Source organism: Lithobates pipiens, unplaced genomic scaffold, assembly GCF_037356315.1.
Source record: "Lithobates pipiens isolate NorthernLeopardFrog02 unplaced genomic scaffold, aLitPip1_a1.2 Scaffold_27, whole genome shotgun sequence".
NCBI classification, from domain to species: Eukaryota; Metazoa; Chordata; class Amphibia; order Anura; family Ranidae; genus Lithobates; species Lithobates pipiens.
The window spans coordinates 81,924,882-81,940,646 of NW_027507788.1; the positions used below are offsets into that span (position 1 = coordinate 81,924,882).

The window sequence follows — 15,765 nt, forward strand, 5'->3', positions numbered from 1 at the left end:
CCTCAGAGAACCTTAGCAAGCAAATGCCATCATGAAGGCCAAGTAACACACCAGACAGGGCAGGGATAAAGTTGTGGAGGGTTAGGTTATAAAAAATAAATAAATATCCCAAGCGTTGAACATTTCACAGAGCACTATTCAATTCATCATCTGAAAATGGAAAGAGTATGGCACAACGGCAAACCTACCAAGACATGGCCGTCCACCTAAATTGACAAGCCGGGCATGGAGAGCATTAATCAGAGAAGCAGCCAAGAGATCCATGGTAACTCTGGAGGAGCTGCAGAGATCCACAGCTCAGGTGGGAGAATCTGTCCACAGTACAACTATTAGTCATGCACTCCACAAATCCGGTCTTTATAGAAGAGTGGCAAGAAGAAAGCCACTGTTGAAAGAAAGCCATAAGAAGTCCCGTTGGCAGAATCAGATGAGACCAAAATTGAAATTTTTGGCCTAAAAGCAGAACGCTATGTGTGGCAAAAAACTAACACGGCACATCGCCCTAAACACACCATCCACACCGTGAAACATGGTAGTGGCAGCATCATGTTGTGGGGATGCTTTTCTTCAGCAGGGACAGGGAAGTTGATTAGAGTTGATGGGAAGATGGATGGAGCAAAATTTCAGGGTAATCTTGGAAGAAAACCTTTTAGAGTCTGCAAAAGACTTGAGATTGGGGCGAGGGTTCACCTTTCAGGACAACGACTCTAAATATACAGCTATAGCTACAATGGAATGGTTTAGATCAAAGCATATTCATGTGTTGAAAATCTGTGGCAAGACCTGAAAATTGCTGTTCAGATGCTCTCCATCCAATCTGACAGAGCTTGAGCTATTTTGCAAAGAAGAATGGGCAAAAAATTCACACTCCTGATGTGCAAAGCTGGTAGAGACATCCCCAAAAAAACTTGCAGCTGTAATTGCAGCGAAAGGGGGTTCTACAAAGTATTGAATACAAATGCACGCCACACTTTTCACATATTTATTTGTAAAAAAAAATGTTGAAAACCATTTATCATTTCCTTTCACTTCGCAATTATGTGGCACTTTGTATTGGTCTATCACATAAAATCCCAATAAAATAGATTTACATTTTGGGTTGTGACATGACAAAATGTGGAAAATTTCACGGGGTATGAATATTTTTGAATATTTTTTTCAAGGCAATGTAGAGGTTAGAAGATGCAGCATGTTTGGGCAGAGGGCGGGAGCTGCCGAACCTTTTCATGTTAACAGGCGGGTGATTGGTTGCTAGGACTGCTCCGTATCCTTGCACCAAATCATTGACTTGTTAACTAGAGCAACAGCTTACCTTTCAAATCCTTTTTAAATCCTTTTCACCACGGAACACAGTGCCTTGATAATGGGTTACTACCCCACTTTCTGCTCTTCTGTGAGGACACCACGATTAAAGTAGCAATTTTATTTTTTCCTCTAAACCCCTGAACTCCTTCTACGGGAAGACACAGTCCTAAGCTAGAAAAAAGCAGAGGTACTAGCGCAGGTGCATCAACTGCTGAGCTTGTCTAGCAATACAAACATTATGATGCTAATTTTCACAGCCTGATGATGCGTTAGACATCTTGGTGTGCCTGCATCCAACACACATGGAGTTGTTTGTGCCCCAAGCTGTTGTGTCCCTCTTGTATGCAGAGCTCTGGTGTCTGGGGGTTTATAAAAAAAATTCCACCCTGCACCTGCTCTGTGGCTGGCGTGCACGCCCACGGCATCCACACCCCCTCCCTCCCCCCGCCAAACTGGGGGAATGGCGGGGGGCAAGAAGGGGGAAAGAGAAATGCCCCAACAAGTGCTGTGGACCCCAGACTACAAGGGACCCCCCCCTACAGAGTTTTGGCAGAACCTACAGCGGAGGAAGTGAGCCGCTCAATGTACCGGCTGACACTGAGCTTTTGTTTCCTGGAGAGCATGGTAAGTAGAACACCAGGTATGCATCTTTACTCCCTTCAGTGGCGGAAAACAGGTAAGACATACAGCTACTCACAGGAGAAAGTCCTTAAGATTTTTTTCTTAGGATTTTTTCACCTTATCCCCGCTGCAGGAACTGCTGAAGACCGGACAGATCCAGTCTTCAGCCATCATGGCGGGTAGTGTTGTGCCAACCTTCAGGGCTCTGAGTTTCTATTTAAAGGATGCCTCTTCCCTGGACCTGTAGAAGACTCTGCCAGAGTATCTTTGCACATTTTTTAATACATGCCCAAAGTACTAGATCCCAGAGCCCAGTCCTACAAGAGAGACATTACAGGCAAAACCTTGCTCTTCCACGAGGCCCGGGTACCATCCATTTTAGCATTTGTGTATTTTTTTGGCTTTATTGGATGGATCCGGTTGAATAGCTCCTTAACCACTGGAGGGATCTTTCAGTAGAGCTTTCTTCTTAGCACATCTTTAACCGTGACCAACACCTTAGACACTGGCAAAAAATGGGAGGGGTTATATAGAGGGGGACTTGTCTTCATTGGGTGTGCCAGTGTCCAATCACCTACTGGTGAGCTATACAACCCATTAAGTAATTAACAAGGCTCTGTGTCCCGTGGTGTATGAAAAAGAAAGTTGGCCAGCTACCGCCACTGCCCAGACATTCCACGGCTTTTGCCATCTACCTGCTGGAAAGGATTAATGCTGTGCCGATGGCGGTGAAGGAGGCTATGCTATTACCCGGTAGAGGACACCCTAGCTGCTAAATGGTGGAGCCGCAATCCAGATAGGACTGTCATTGGGTCCGTCATTTAGTAACAGCTGGTCTAAGCCAACAGTTCAATTCCAGAGCTTCTACATGGCACCAAGGTTTAGGCATAGGACTATAAAAAACTTGGGAGTGGGTATTGACATTAGGAGGGATGCACATCTAGAGTGAATTTGTTGCCCATTCTTCTTTGCAAAATATCTCAAGCTCTGTCAGATTGGATGGAGAGCGTTTGAACAGCAATTTTCAAGTCTTGCCACAGATTCTCAATTGGATTTAGGTATAGAATTTAACTGGGCTATTCTAACAGATGAATATGCTTTAAACGAAACCATTCCGTTGTAGCTCTGGCTGTATGTTTAGGGTCGTTGTTCTGCTGGAAGGTGAACCTTATAATCCTCACAACGTATGCGATGGTTTTTTTGTCTTTTGATTGCATTTGTGCCACACTCTTTCCATTTTCTCTACAACTGTATCCCTGACCTGTCTGGTGTGTTTGTTCACCTTCATGATGCTGTTTGTTCACTGAAGTTCTCTAACAAACCTTTGAGGGCCACACAGAACAGCTGTATTTATACTGAGATTAACACAGGTGGATTTTATTTACTAATAGGTGACTTCTGAAGGCAATTGATTCCACTTGATTTTAGTTATGGGTACTTTCACACGGGACGCCCCGCGAACATCCGCTTGCTCAGAGGATCACATTGCGGTCCCTGCACACTGTGCGGGGACCGTCTGTCCGTGTTCATCCCATCCACTCTGCAGACAGATAGATAGAAAAATAGGATTTTCCTCCGTCTACAGAATCGGACCATAGCAGAGATGGATGATATCGGGTGTCAGCGGATATTTATCCGCTAACACCCGCTATCCCATAGGGATGCATGTCCGTATTTCATCTGAAAACGTTTGGCTGAAATATGGACATACAGTCCACACGTGTGAAAGGGGCCTAAGGGTATCCAATTTAAAGGGGGCTGAATACAAATGAACGCCACACTTTTCAGATATTTGTAAAAAAAAAAATTATCATTTTCATATAGTTACATAGTAGGCGAGGTTGAAAAAAAGACACAAGTCCATCAAGTCCAACCTATGTGTGTGATTATATGTCCGTATTACATTTTATATCCCTGTATGTTGCGGTCGTTCAGGTGCATATCTAATGGTTTTTTGAAACTATTAGTGCCCCCCCGCTGAGACCACTGCCTGTGGAAGGGAATTCCACATCCTTGCCACTCTTACAATAAAGAACCCTTTAGTTAACATAGTTTAAGGTTAAACCTCTTTTCTTTTAATTTTAATGAGTGACTAGGAGTCTTGTTAAGCTCCCTTCCGCAAAAAAGCTTTATCCCTATCATATCCTCTCTCAAGCATCTCTTCTCCAGAGAGAATAAGTTCAGTGCTCGCAACCTTTCTTCATAACTAATATCTTCCAGACCCTTTATGAGCTTTGTTGCTCTTGTTTGTACTCGCTCCATTTCCAGTACATCCTTCCTGAGGACTGGTGCCTAGAACTGGACAGCATATTCCAGGTGCGGCCGGACCAGAGTCTTGTAGAGCGGGGTTTATTGTTTTATCTCTTGAGTCAATCCCCTTTTTTTTAATGCATACCAATATTCTGTTTGCTTTGTTAGCAGCAGCTTGGCATTGCTATTTTCCTTCCACTTTACAATGATGTGGCACTTTGTGTTGGTCTTAAAATCACATAAAATCCCAATATAATACATTTAAGTTTTTGGTTGTAACATGGCAAAATGTGGAAAATTTCAAGGGGTATGAATATATTTCAAGACACTAAAGTGTTAAACTAGTGAGGATGTCCTGACCTGCATACTGGCTCAGGTGACAGTAGGGAACTATTATTTGGTGTATTTAATTTTTCTGCTTCTTATTTTAAATAATATATTTTATTTTTAGAATTTTTAAGAAATCTCAAGTTACTTAAACTCTTGCAGTTTTTTTTTTACCTTCCTGTTTAATGCTCTCATTGAAAGTAAAAGAAGAAAATCCCCAATTTTTTGGTTGTCCCCAGAAAAGTAATAAGGGGGAATCTTCCAATGGGGACACTAGCTGGTGACCTGGGGGTGTGGGGAAAAAAAAAATTAAGAGTCAGCAGCTACAAATACTGCAACTGCTCACTTTTAATAATCGGACACTTACCTGTCCCAGGGTCCAGCGATGCGGGGGAACGAAGCCCCCCCCCCCCCCTCGTTCCCCGCTCCGCAGCGCCGTCATTCTTACTGTGGGCACCCGGCTGTGGCTTCACCCAATTGGCATGCGCGTGCGGCGCAGGGCGCCGTGATACGCCGCACAATCATTTGGGACACGTGACAGGTCCCAGGTGACTGTGCGGCACAAGGGGAAGTGATGTCATCAGCCCGGGCAAGGAAGAAGGCAGACTACGAGGGACCCCCTAGCAACAGGTATTTAGAGGTGAGTAAAAAAAAAAAAAATTCCCTATTATTATTATTTATTATTATTATTATTATTATTATTATTATTATTATTATTTTTATTTTTTTAAGAATTTATTTTTTTTTACTTGTAAGAATTTTCTCTCACTTCCTGTTTTGGCTATGGGACAGAAAGTGATGGTAGATTCCCCCAATGGGACACAAATGGCAAAAAAAACCTGACGTGTTCAAACCTTCATTTTACTTTTATCTAAAATTAAAAAAATGATGTCTATAGTTCTACTTTAAATACTGAAACTCAAGTTCACTTTATGTGACTACATACATTTTTTGACTTTTCCAGGTGATGTATTTTAGCTCGGTTTTTCCTTATGTTGTGCTCTTCTGCTTCCTCGTCCGTGGATTGTTACTGGATGGTGCTATGGATGGGATTCGAATCATGTTTACACCAAAGGTATGGCTCATATCTTCTACAGACCACTAATCTTACCTTATGTCACCATAAACAATGCTCCTTACTTAATCATGAATTTTTACTTTATTTGTTAAATAAAAACTATTCGGTGTGTAGTATCATAAGAATTGGTTTTGGTGTGAATCCAAAAGAGAGGGTGTTCTCCTTGTAGGAGGAGATTCCATTAGAAAGGTATGGTGTGTAGAGGACTGGTTCAGGTCCTAAAATGCTTCCTATCTGCTCAACCTGGAAGAATCGCTCATCAGAAGATCAAATCCTGGATAAGCGGGTCAACTTGCTCTAGAAATTGTCAGCGTGACCTAACAACAATGTGAGACTGAGTCAGCTGCGCTTACTGTTGCCAGATCATGGTGACACTCGGCCCTAATATAGCCCCAAACTGAGGTATTCAACAGACTCTGCCTTGATTAACCGCTTAAAGACCAGGCCTCTTTTTCAGACTCTGCGTTTACAAGTTAAAAACAAGTTGTTGTGTTTTTTTTTTTTTTTTTTTGCTGGAAAATTACTTGGAACCCCCAAACATTATACATTTTTTTTCTAACACCCTAGAGACTAAAATGGTGGTCATTGCAATACTTTTTGCCACACCGTATTTACGCATCGGTCTTATAAGCACTCTTTTTTTGGGGGGGAAAAAAATAAACTTTTTGAATCAAAAAATAAGACAACAGTAAAGTTAGCCAATTTTTTTTTATAGTGTGAAAGATAATGTTACGGCGCTTAAATTGATACCAAACATGTCACGCTTCAAAATTGTGCCCGCTCGTGGCATGGCGTCAAACTTTTACACTTAAAAATCTTCATAGGCAAAGTTTAAAAAAAATCTACAGGTTGCATGTTTTGCGTTACAGAGCAGGTCTGGGGCTAGAATGATTGCTCTCACTCTGTTTCCAGCGTTGCCTCACGTGTGTGGTTTGACCCCCGTTTTCATATGCAGGCGCTACTCACATATGCGTTTGCTTCTGCGCGCAAACCCGTCAGGACGGGGCGCTTTACAATTATTATTTTTTTCTAATGCATTTTACTTGATTTTTTTTTTTTTTTTTCCGTTATAAAAAAATTGGATCACTTTTTTATTGCTATTACAAGGAATGTAAACCTCCCTTGTAATAGAAAAAAAACATGACAGGTTCTCTTAAATATGAGATCTGGGATCAAAAAGACCTCAGATCTCATATTTGGACTTTAATGCAATAAAAAATAAAAATAAAACAAATGTTGTCATTTGAAAAAATGACAACAGAAAAATGTGCCTTTAAGACATATGGGCGGAAGTGACGTTTTGACGTCGCTTCCACCCTGCTATAGCATGGAGACGGGTGGGGGCCATCTTCCCCTCACACTTCTCCATACCCAGCCACGGACAGGTCCCGATTGCCTCCGCTGCTGCCGACGGCTCCGGTAAGCAGCAGGAGGGGGGTGGCACCTCTCCCGCTGCCCATAACGGTGATCACGTGGCGAATCCGCCACAGAGACCACCATTATCATAAACAGGACCAATGGCTCTAAAGATGGATACCTCGGTTGTGGCAGCAGCTGCTGCCGTTACTGAGATATCCATCTTTAAACTGCTGAGGTATATGTACAGGAGTCGGTCGGCAAGTGGTTAATACACAAATTCACCTCATGTTGCAGCATAATGCATTGCCCCATGTTGCAAGGACCTGTACACAATTCCTGGAAGATGAAAACATCCCAGTTCTTGCATGGCCAGCATACTCACCGGACATGTCACCCATTGAGCATGTTTGGGATGCTCTGGATCGGCTTATACGACAGCTTGTTCCAGTTTCTGCCAATATCCAGGAACTTCGCACAGCCATTGAAGAGGAATGAACCAACATTCCACAGGCCACAATCAACAACCTGATCAACTATATACAAAGGAGTTATGCTGCACTGCGTGAGGCAAATTGTGGTCACAATAAAGTAAAACTGCACATTTTACAGTGGCTTTTTTTTTTTTTTTTGTGGCCAGCCTAAGGCACACCTGTGCAATATTCATGCTGTCTAATCAGCATCTTGATATGCCACACCTGTGAGGTGGATGAATTACCTCAGTAAAGGCACAGATTTAGAGAGGAATACTGTATTTGATGGCATATAAGGTGACTGGGCATATGACGACCCCCTAATTTTCCAGCTAAAACTTTGGCTTTAGGATATACTCTCCATATAAGATGACTCCCTTCTGACTAGTCTGTCTAGTAACTTCGGTAACATACTGAAACAGCAATATTAGGTCTGTGCAACTTGATTACCACTGTGACAGTACCTTGTAAAGCGGTAGAATGTGAACCAGATTTGCGAAGCAATGCTGCGGTGGTAAATGCCTAATTTGCCCAGCAAAGTCCACTGTAGGGGGAGAACCAATGTGTGCAGAGCCAGATGGAGGGTCAGGTCCTAAAAACCAAAGCTCCTGTGGTGAATGGCGAAATGGCTGTGGACGGAAGAGGAGCTGAGGGGTAGCCGGGAACAACCGCTGACAGAAACGGGCATGATTTTGTCCAAACAAGATGGTTCCGATCAACGCATTTGGTAACATACTGTATACCATGCTGAGCCAATCACGGCGAGAAATGTATTCTATTAATGAATACAAAGCCTGCTCGGATTGGCTTTGAGACTCAGAGAGGCACAGGCTGATGATGTTACAACCTCTGCCAATCTGAGCAGGCTTTGTATTCATTAATAGAATACATCGCTCGCCATGATTGGCTCAGCACGGTGTACTATATGTAGCCGAAGCTACAAACAGTATTACCGCACATCCAGTGGGTGGACATTTTATACCGAGGTAGAAGACGACCCCCGTTTTTTTTTTTTGGGGGGAGGGGGGGGGGGGGATATTTTCAAGTATAAAAGGACATCTAATACGCTGGAAAATATGGTAGGCCTTTTGTGTACAAAAAGTCGTAGATCTTTGAGTTCAGCTCATGATAAATAGGGGCAAACACAAAAGTGTTGCGTTTCTAATTTTGTTCAGTGTATACATAGCACTGCACTCTCTTTTATACATTTATGTGAGTTAATGGTATCTGAAGTTATGGTGCTGGCAGCTTACCTCATCTTGTGTTCCTAGAAAAACACATACATTTGGTATGGAAAAGTCTCCCCCAGCGGGGGGTTTTCGCAGCAGAAGTAAAAAAATTGGATAGTTTAAAAAGGATTTTATTAGAAATTGTCATGAACATACATAAACACTTAAAATATGAGGTCCGGTCAGAGATATGCGTGAATATTCAATTTTACAGTATTACAATCGTGCAACAATATTTAATCAGTATTAAAAAAATGCAAATCCCCAACTAGTTTCAACATGTGTGGTCAAAGTCTTTCTCAGGGAATTAATTTGCTGTCAAAAAACATATATACAGTCATTATTTTCATATATCAACAATGTAAACTTTAATAATGCAAAGTCTCTCATCCATATGGAGGCAAATTACAAAGACAACATTTTTGCCAATGAAGGATGCACACAAATTCTCCTGGCTGGAGTTCCCTTAAAAAAATCAGACGATCCCGTACCCTCATGCGGTACACGCTCCAAAGGGGGGGAGATCTACTCACATGTGGCTAACAAGAAGCCACAATCAAGGCAGCCAAAGGGCCAACAGAAAGGGGGGGGAGGGGGTCCCAAGTACCTGCAGCAAAGGTCCCAATAATTATTATTTATAAAGAGATCAAAAACTGGTAAGTGAGATATGGGGGAGTATGGGGATAATGATTATGTAAATTTAATTTAATTTATTGATTACTGACATGAAGTGCCAAACATGTGATGTGATGCAAGAATAATTGTACCTGAATTGTCCAGGTTTGATTAAAAGTATTAATGAATAAATGAATGAGTAAGTGTGAAAAAAAAATATCTGGACAACAATGAGGAAAAGGAAAAATTGAAGTCCAAATTAAAGCGTGTCCATAAAAGCATGCAAGAAAAATTCTAAATGAAGAAAAAGTGGTGAGGAAAAAGGTGGTATTGAAGTGTAAAGGTGGGGTGACATAAAATCCCAGACTGATACACACTCTTATATTCAATATATTCCAATCTTATTATATATTCTTAAATTAATACCTTCAATATAGAATCCCAGCCGTCAATGTCTGCAGCATCTAAAATAAATGCCAAACTGGAGGGAGAGTTCCCCATATGGCCATATTAGGCCTAACGGCGGCAGGGATCATCTAAAAAGAAGTTGGAACATATAGGACAATCAATGAATCAAATAGTGCTCCAAGAGCTGCCAAAAAAGTCAGGCAAAATAAAAGAGCACTATAGTAACGAGAGTGTAAGGAACTGACCTGTATGGTATTTTAATGGTGTCTCTGACCTTCTCATCTGGGTGCTGGGAATCGACGGGAGACTCCTAGCAACACCAGTGTTTTATGGCTCGGTACAGGTGGCCATGGAAGGTCCCTTGGATACTTGTAAGTGCAATACTTTTTTAATAAACCCAATACCCAAGAGGTTTTACACTATCTAGTCCAGTCAATAACAGAAAGACAAGTCGCTGAAGCACATAAAGCAAAGAACAAAAATAGTGTTGCTTTAAAAAGTGATCAAAAAATATATATATAACAGTCCAAAAATACACTTTCCTAGGGTGTTTTATTTTTTTAAGACTTGAACCAGGTCTACATACACTATATTTTCCCTATATAGAGGTTGCTATTCTCCAACTTGAGGACTGTGCACCAAAAGACCTCCCTCATAGTAAACCTAGGACTAGTCGTGATTGAGGCTATCTAAGCCCTTGTACACACGGTCGGAGATTCCGACTGAATGTTTCCTATCGGACCGTTTTGTCGGCTATTCCGATTGTGTGTGGTCTGCATCGGACTGTTTCCGTCGGAGTATCCGACGGACCAACTTTTCCAACTTGCCGGTAAAATTTTCAGACAAAATGCTCCGATCGGACATACTCCGATCATGTGTAGCCTACTCCGACGGACAAGGTGCCATGCATGCTCACAATCAAATTCGGACACGGAAGCGCTCGCTCAGGTAAAACTACCGCTCGTAATCGATATAGCACATTCGTCACGCAAATTATTTCATGAAGCGCATTCTCTTGTTCTTTACAATGCTGCAAGAATGAACTTCTTTTGATGCTCATAGTCACACACACTTCTCCCGAATGTATTTCTTCAGTCTTTTTTACTCATTTCAGCAATACAATATTTTAAATCGTCACATCTACACATTATTTTTTCTTTTTTTTTTGGGGGGGGGGGGATTTTGTGTTTTTTGTTTTTTCATAAACATCTCCTTTTTTGACAGTTTGCTCATCTTTGCATTTTTTGGGGTGTGTTTTGTGTGTCAACTTACCACAACAACATTATCTTTTTTGTGGTGGTGTCCCTTGTTATTCATGTCACTTTGTATTTTTGAAATGTACCTGCCTGCTCACAAATAAACTGGCCTTTTTGAAGTCAAACACATACGCAAGTATTTCTTCAAACAAAAAAAACCTTTATTTAGGTGTCAGTAACAAAGAGGGAGGCAGCGATGGAGAAACTGGGGAGATTAGCGAAGCCTTTGGCCCCCAGGGCACACATCAACTATTTAAACGCAAAAATTTGTGGCCTGAGGAGTACATGTCTGAGGGAGAGAAGTCTGGTCCTAAAGTCCAAGAAACCCGGAACAGCAGCAGATGACATCTATGTTCCCAGGCTGTGGTACTACAAGAGGCTGCATCTTCTGTCAGACCAGACTGAACCCAGGTCATCACACTCTGGTCTTCCTTCCAGACTGTGGATGTGGTGCTGGAGATGTGGCAGAAGGAGGAGGAGGGGCATGGGCCAAATCACACAAGTGTGTTGCCTGTGTGATTTGGCCCAACAGACCCTTGTTGAGGGTGTGTATAATTATCTGCTCACACAAGAGCTGTTGCCCCACCTCCATTTTCTCCCATTTGCACGCAGCCAAGGCGGCAAAGGCCTCTTGATAGATGGGGGTGGCTTGGAGGGCCGCTGAAGCCTCCCCGATCAGCCTGCATGGAACGTGGAGGGGAGGGACCTGGCATTCTGTCAGGCTCCTTTGCCCGTCCACCGCTTGGCTGCCGCTTACCCCTGCCTCCTCCTGGCTGCCACTTTCCACAGCCACCTCCTGGCTGCTGCATTCCACACCCTCCTCCTGGCTGATGTCTTCCTGTGTATGAAAAAGGGACATAGTTTTAGTTTTTGGTTCATCAAGCACACACAATTTTAATAATAGAAAAGACTATCATTCTGAGCCCAGCCTTTTTCATTCTTGTCCCAAAGGTTTTGGCCACTACTGTCTATTGATATGTGAAACCCTTTCTAAAATTGGCAATTGGTGAGCAAAAATCAAGTTAACATCATTCATTTTTACTCCCAAAATATGTACAACAATACTATACCTGGCTCAAGCTGGGCTCCCCCAGTTCTTCCTGAGTTGAAGGCCCAGGTTGGGCATTGGAAGACTCAGCGGGTGTGGAATGTAGCATAGGACACGTGGAAGGAAGAGTAGAGAGGGATTCTCTGACCTCAGCCTGGTCTGACAGAAAATGCATCCTGTTATAATGGCACAGCCTGGGGACATAAACATCATCTGCTGAAGCTCCAGATTGCATGGACTTCAGCACCTTCTTCCTCTCCTTCAGATATGTACTCCTCAGGCCACCAATTTTCACTTTTAAATAGTGGATGTCTGCCCTGGGGACCACCGGCTTCACAAACTCAACCAGTTTCTCCATTGCTGCTTGCCTCTTTAGTTTGTTACTATAATGAGGGTGCATCGCTTGCAACAGGCAGGGCAGCTCCCTGTATTTATTGATGAACAGAGGGAGCAAACTGTGGTCATTGAAACCGCCCATAATCTCTGCAAGACACAACACAAGACAAACCCTAATGTCAGGCTAAACTCCACTAATGCAGGCCTCAATCTAGAAGCATTATAGGCTAGTGATGTACCAAGCTCAAAATTTTACCTTCGTTTGCACGATCGTCGCATCGGCTTCTCCCTCTGTTCATAGATAGTACGTACGGCACACGCGTGTTGCGTTTTATATACAGTGCGCATGCGTGAAACTCCGCCCGCCCCTGACGTTCTTTCTAGGCTATTCCCCGCCCCTTCGCTTTCTGCGCAGTGGGGAGAGCACATGGCGGAGAGAACGCAGGTGCGCAATCAGAGTTCCACTAACGAGAAGGAGGGCGAGGAAAGCCCGGAGCCTGAAACGTCCCGATCCAGGAAGAGAAGATTTAAGGCCTCAAATATATGTCTTTTTTGTAGAGATGTTGGAGATGGTGGACATATTGAAGAGGACCGACTATGATGGGAAGTATGGACCTTACCCAAACCCAAATATCAGAAAGGCCAGTTGTGAAGAGTCTTCTGCAGAATTTTGGGGTACGCCGATCCAAGGATCAACTGAGATAACGCTGGTCAGACCTGAAACTGAGGGAGCACGATCAGTACAGAAGGATCAAGCGTGTTCTTCAAAAAAGTAAGTAGTTGTCGTGTGTTCATATGATTATTCTTGCTTGCATACATGCTCCATGTGCTTTGATTTCATGTTGTGCAGTTTAAAATGGCCACTTTCAAGTTCATGGTTTCATTCGTTCGTAATAAACATCGTTCTGCAGGTAAGTATTCCAGCTTAACAAAGTGTCCACAATAATGTTCTCACCTTTGAACTCGGCCAAAAAACACAATTGTACAACACTTCCAAGCAATGTTTCATATTCCTATTTCTGCCCTCTGTGTGCTAAGTATTCCTTTTTTACATTCTCATAGGGGAGAGAAGACTCGGGAAGTCTGAGGACACCAGGGACCCCACCCCTCACAAAGAAGGCAAAATTCCAACACCAGACGCAGAGGAGCAGGAGGAGGAGGAAGGAGAGATCGCTGAAGTTGGACAAATTGTCACCACAACAGGTGAGTGTCGGAGACCACAGCTTCCGGTAAGCTCATCAATGTACGTCGGCATATTTATAATACATGGTGTGTGTTTGTTTTGTTTTTTTGCTTTTTTTTTGTAGGTGATGTGGAAGAAGAATCACATTTTACCAGTGAAAGTGCCCAGATCCTGATTGGGGAGATAATGGTGTGCAATCGGGATTTAGAAAATATACAGCAAAACATCAATGATGTTAAAAATAAAATGAAGAACATCATTGATGTTTTGGGGAGAGTGTGAAACACCCCAAACTAGCTAGGGTTTTATTTTTTTGTTTTTAAACAACAACTTTTGTCTTTTACAAAAAGACAAATTTGTAAGATGCACAGAGTGTGTCAACATGCGCTATCTACCATCATAGGGGATTAATGTACGTGTTTTGTGGAAAGTGGCTGAGTTGAAGGGGTTGCAGCCCCAAAACATGTACATTGATCCCCCATGATGGGAGATAGCACGTTGACACACTGTGTGCATCTTCCAATTTTGGATTTTCCAGGGATGACACCCCATGTGATGAAGGCAATATCAGCCCAGTTTGTACATACTCATGTCTGATATTGTCTTCACTTTTCAAAGTTGAACTTTGTAAGTTCCTGTGTTCTGTATGTTACGCTTTGATACATGCCTGTTTACACAAAAACACCAAGTTACCCAAAAATTGCCTTAAATAATGTTTTTGATACACCCAATATGTTGGTTTGTTGTAAAAACCCTTTTCTAAACGCACATGTGAATGTGCTTTGATTAAAAAGTTAAATTATCAACAATGTGTGGCTTCCTTTTTCAATGCGCAAAAGCAGTATTTGGAGTAAAATTGTTGTTTTCGGTGACAATGGGTGTTATTTACTAAAGGCAACTCCACTTTGCACTCCAAGTGCAGTTTCAGGTGCACTTTTGCAGTGCATAGTGGATGTGCCTTTAGTAAATAACACCCACAGTGATGTGTTCATTTTCACAATCATGCCATTTTCCTGAGCCTACATATTTCTGCCATGGTGCTGAAAATGAGCAAGATTTTGGTCAGTAATGCACTACATACATTAGTTAACAAAAACAAGGTGTGTGTGTAGCAGACCCACAACATAATAAGATTATCTGAAGAAGAGACTGTCCCCTCATCTCGCTCAGAACTTGGGTTTGCACTGTTGTAGAAAAAGGCACAACAACAAAAAACAAAAATGTACCTAGGAGACACCTAAAACCAAGCCAAGCAGTAAATGAAAACAAAGATTATTGGAGTTTCAAAGGAAAATTTATTAAAAAAAATGCCGCTCAGACATTGTCTGGCATATCAATGGCCCCCCTACCCACAAAGTACTCCATGTATTGGGTTCGGACCTCACGGGCGCTTTGGGGGGGAAAGCCAGGACGAACAGCTTCAAGGCCCGTGAGGTTCTCATTTTCAAGCAAGTCTGCATCTTGGACAACTGAGAGCGCATAGTTTGCTGAATGTCTTTTTAAGAAATTGTGCAGAACACAGCAGGCAAGCACTATGTGATTTATTTTATATTCCGCCATGTGGATAGGCGTTAAAAAAAGGCGGAACCGGCTGGCCAGTATTCCAAAAGTGTTCTCCACTACTCTTCTGGCTCTGGCCAGCCGATAATTAAAAATCCTCTGGTCCAGGGTAAGGGTCCTCTTCGGGAAAGGCCGCATCAGATGGTTTGCCAGGGCAAACGCCTCATCCGCGACGAAGACAAACGGGAGTCCTTCCTGATTCTCTTCTGGGGGTGGCAAGCCCAGACTGCCACTCTGGAGACGCCAGTAGAACTCCGTCCGTGTGAACACTCCGACATCCGGCCATTTTGCCCCACGTCCACATACAATAAGTCATAGGTCGCTGACACCACCGCCAACATCACGATACTATTAAACCCCTTGTAGTTAAAATAGTATGACCCCGAGTTGGGTGGTGGGACAATGCGGACGTGTTTCCCATCAATTTCACCTCCACAATTGGGAAAGTCCCAACGACTGGCAAAGTGGGAGGCCACAGTGTGCCATTCCTGTGGCGTTGAAGGAAACTGTGGAGTGAAACAAGACCAAAAATTTTGTAATTTTGCAAATCAACATTGCAAGCAGATTAGGCACCAACATTTTTGGCCAAGATCAGTAGAACATTTTGGGAACTGAGTATTTAAAGCCTAAAGTATAAGGTCCCCTTATCAGAGTCATCACCCCCCCCCCCATCTGATGACCCCTTGCTAAAAATGAGGGGGAGGGATGTTTTGGACAGGT

The 15,765-nt window shown here is 42.8% G+C and overlaps 1 protein-coding gene across 6 annotated transcripts in view; it reads left to right on the top strand.

Moving 5' to 3' along the window:
* Nucleotides 1-15,765, top strand: part of LOC143933942 (sodium-dependent neutral amino acid transporter B(0)AT2-like) — a 231,952-nt gene that overhangs the window by 201,045 nt on the left and 15,142 nt on the right. For all 6 annotated transcript variants that reach the window (XM_077457125.1, XM_077457124.1, XM_077457121.1 and 3 more), the window contains exon 6: nt 5,468-5,578. In XM_077457125.1, the coding sequence (XP_077313251.1) occupies nt 5,468-5,578 (111 nt within the window). The remainder of the gene's footprint in view (nt 1-5,467; nt 5,579-15,765) is intronic.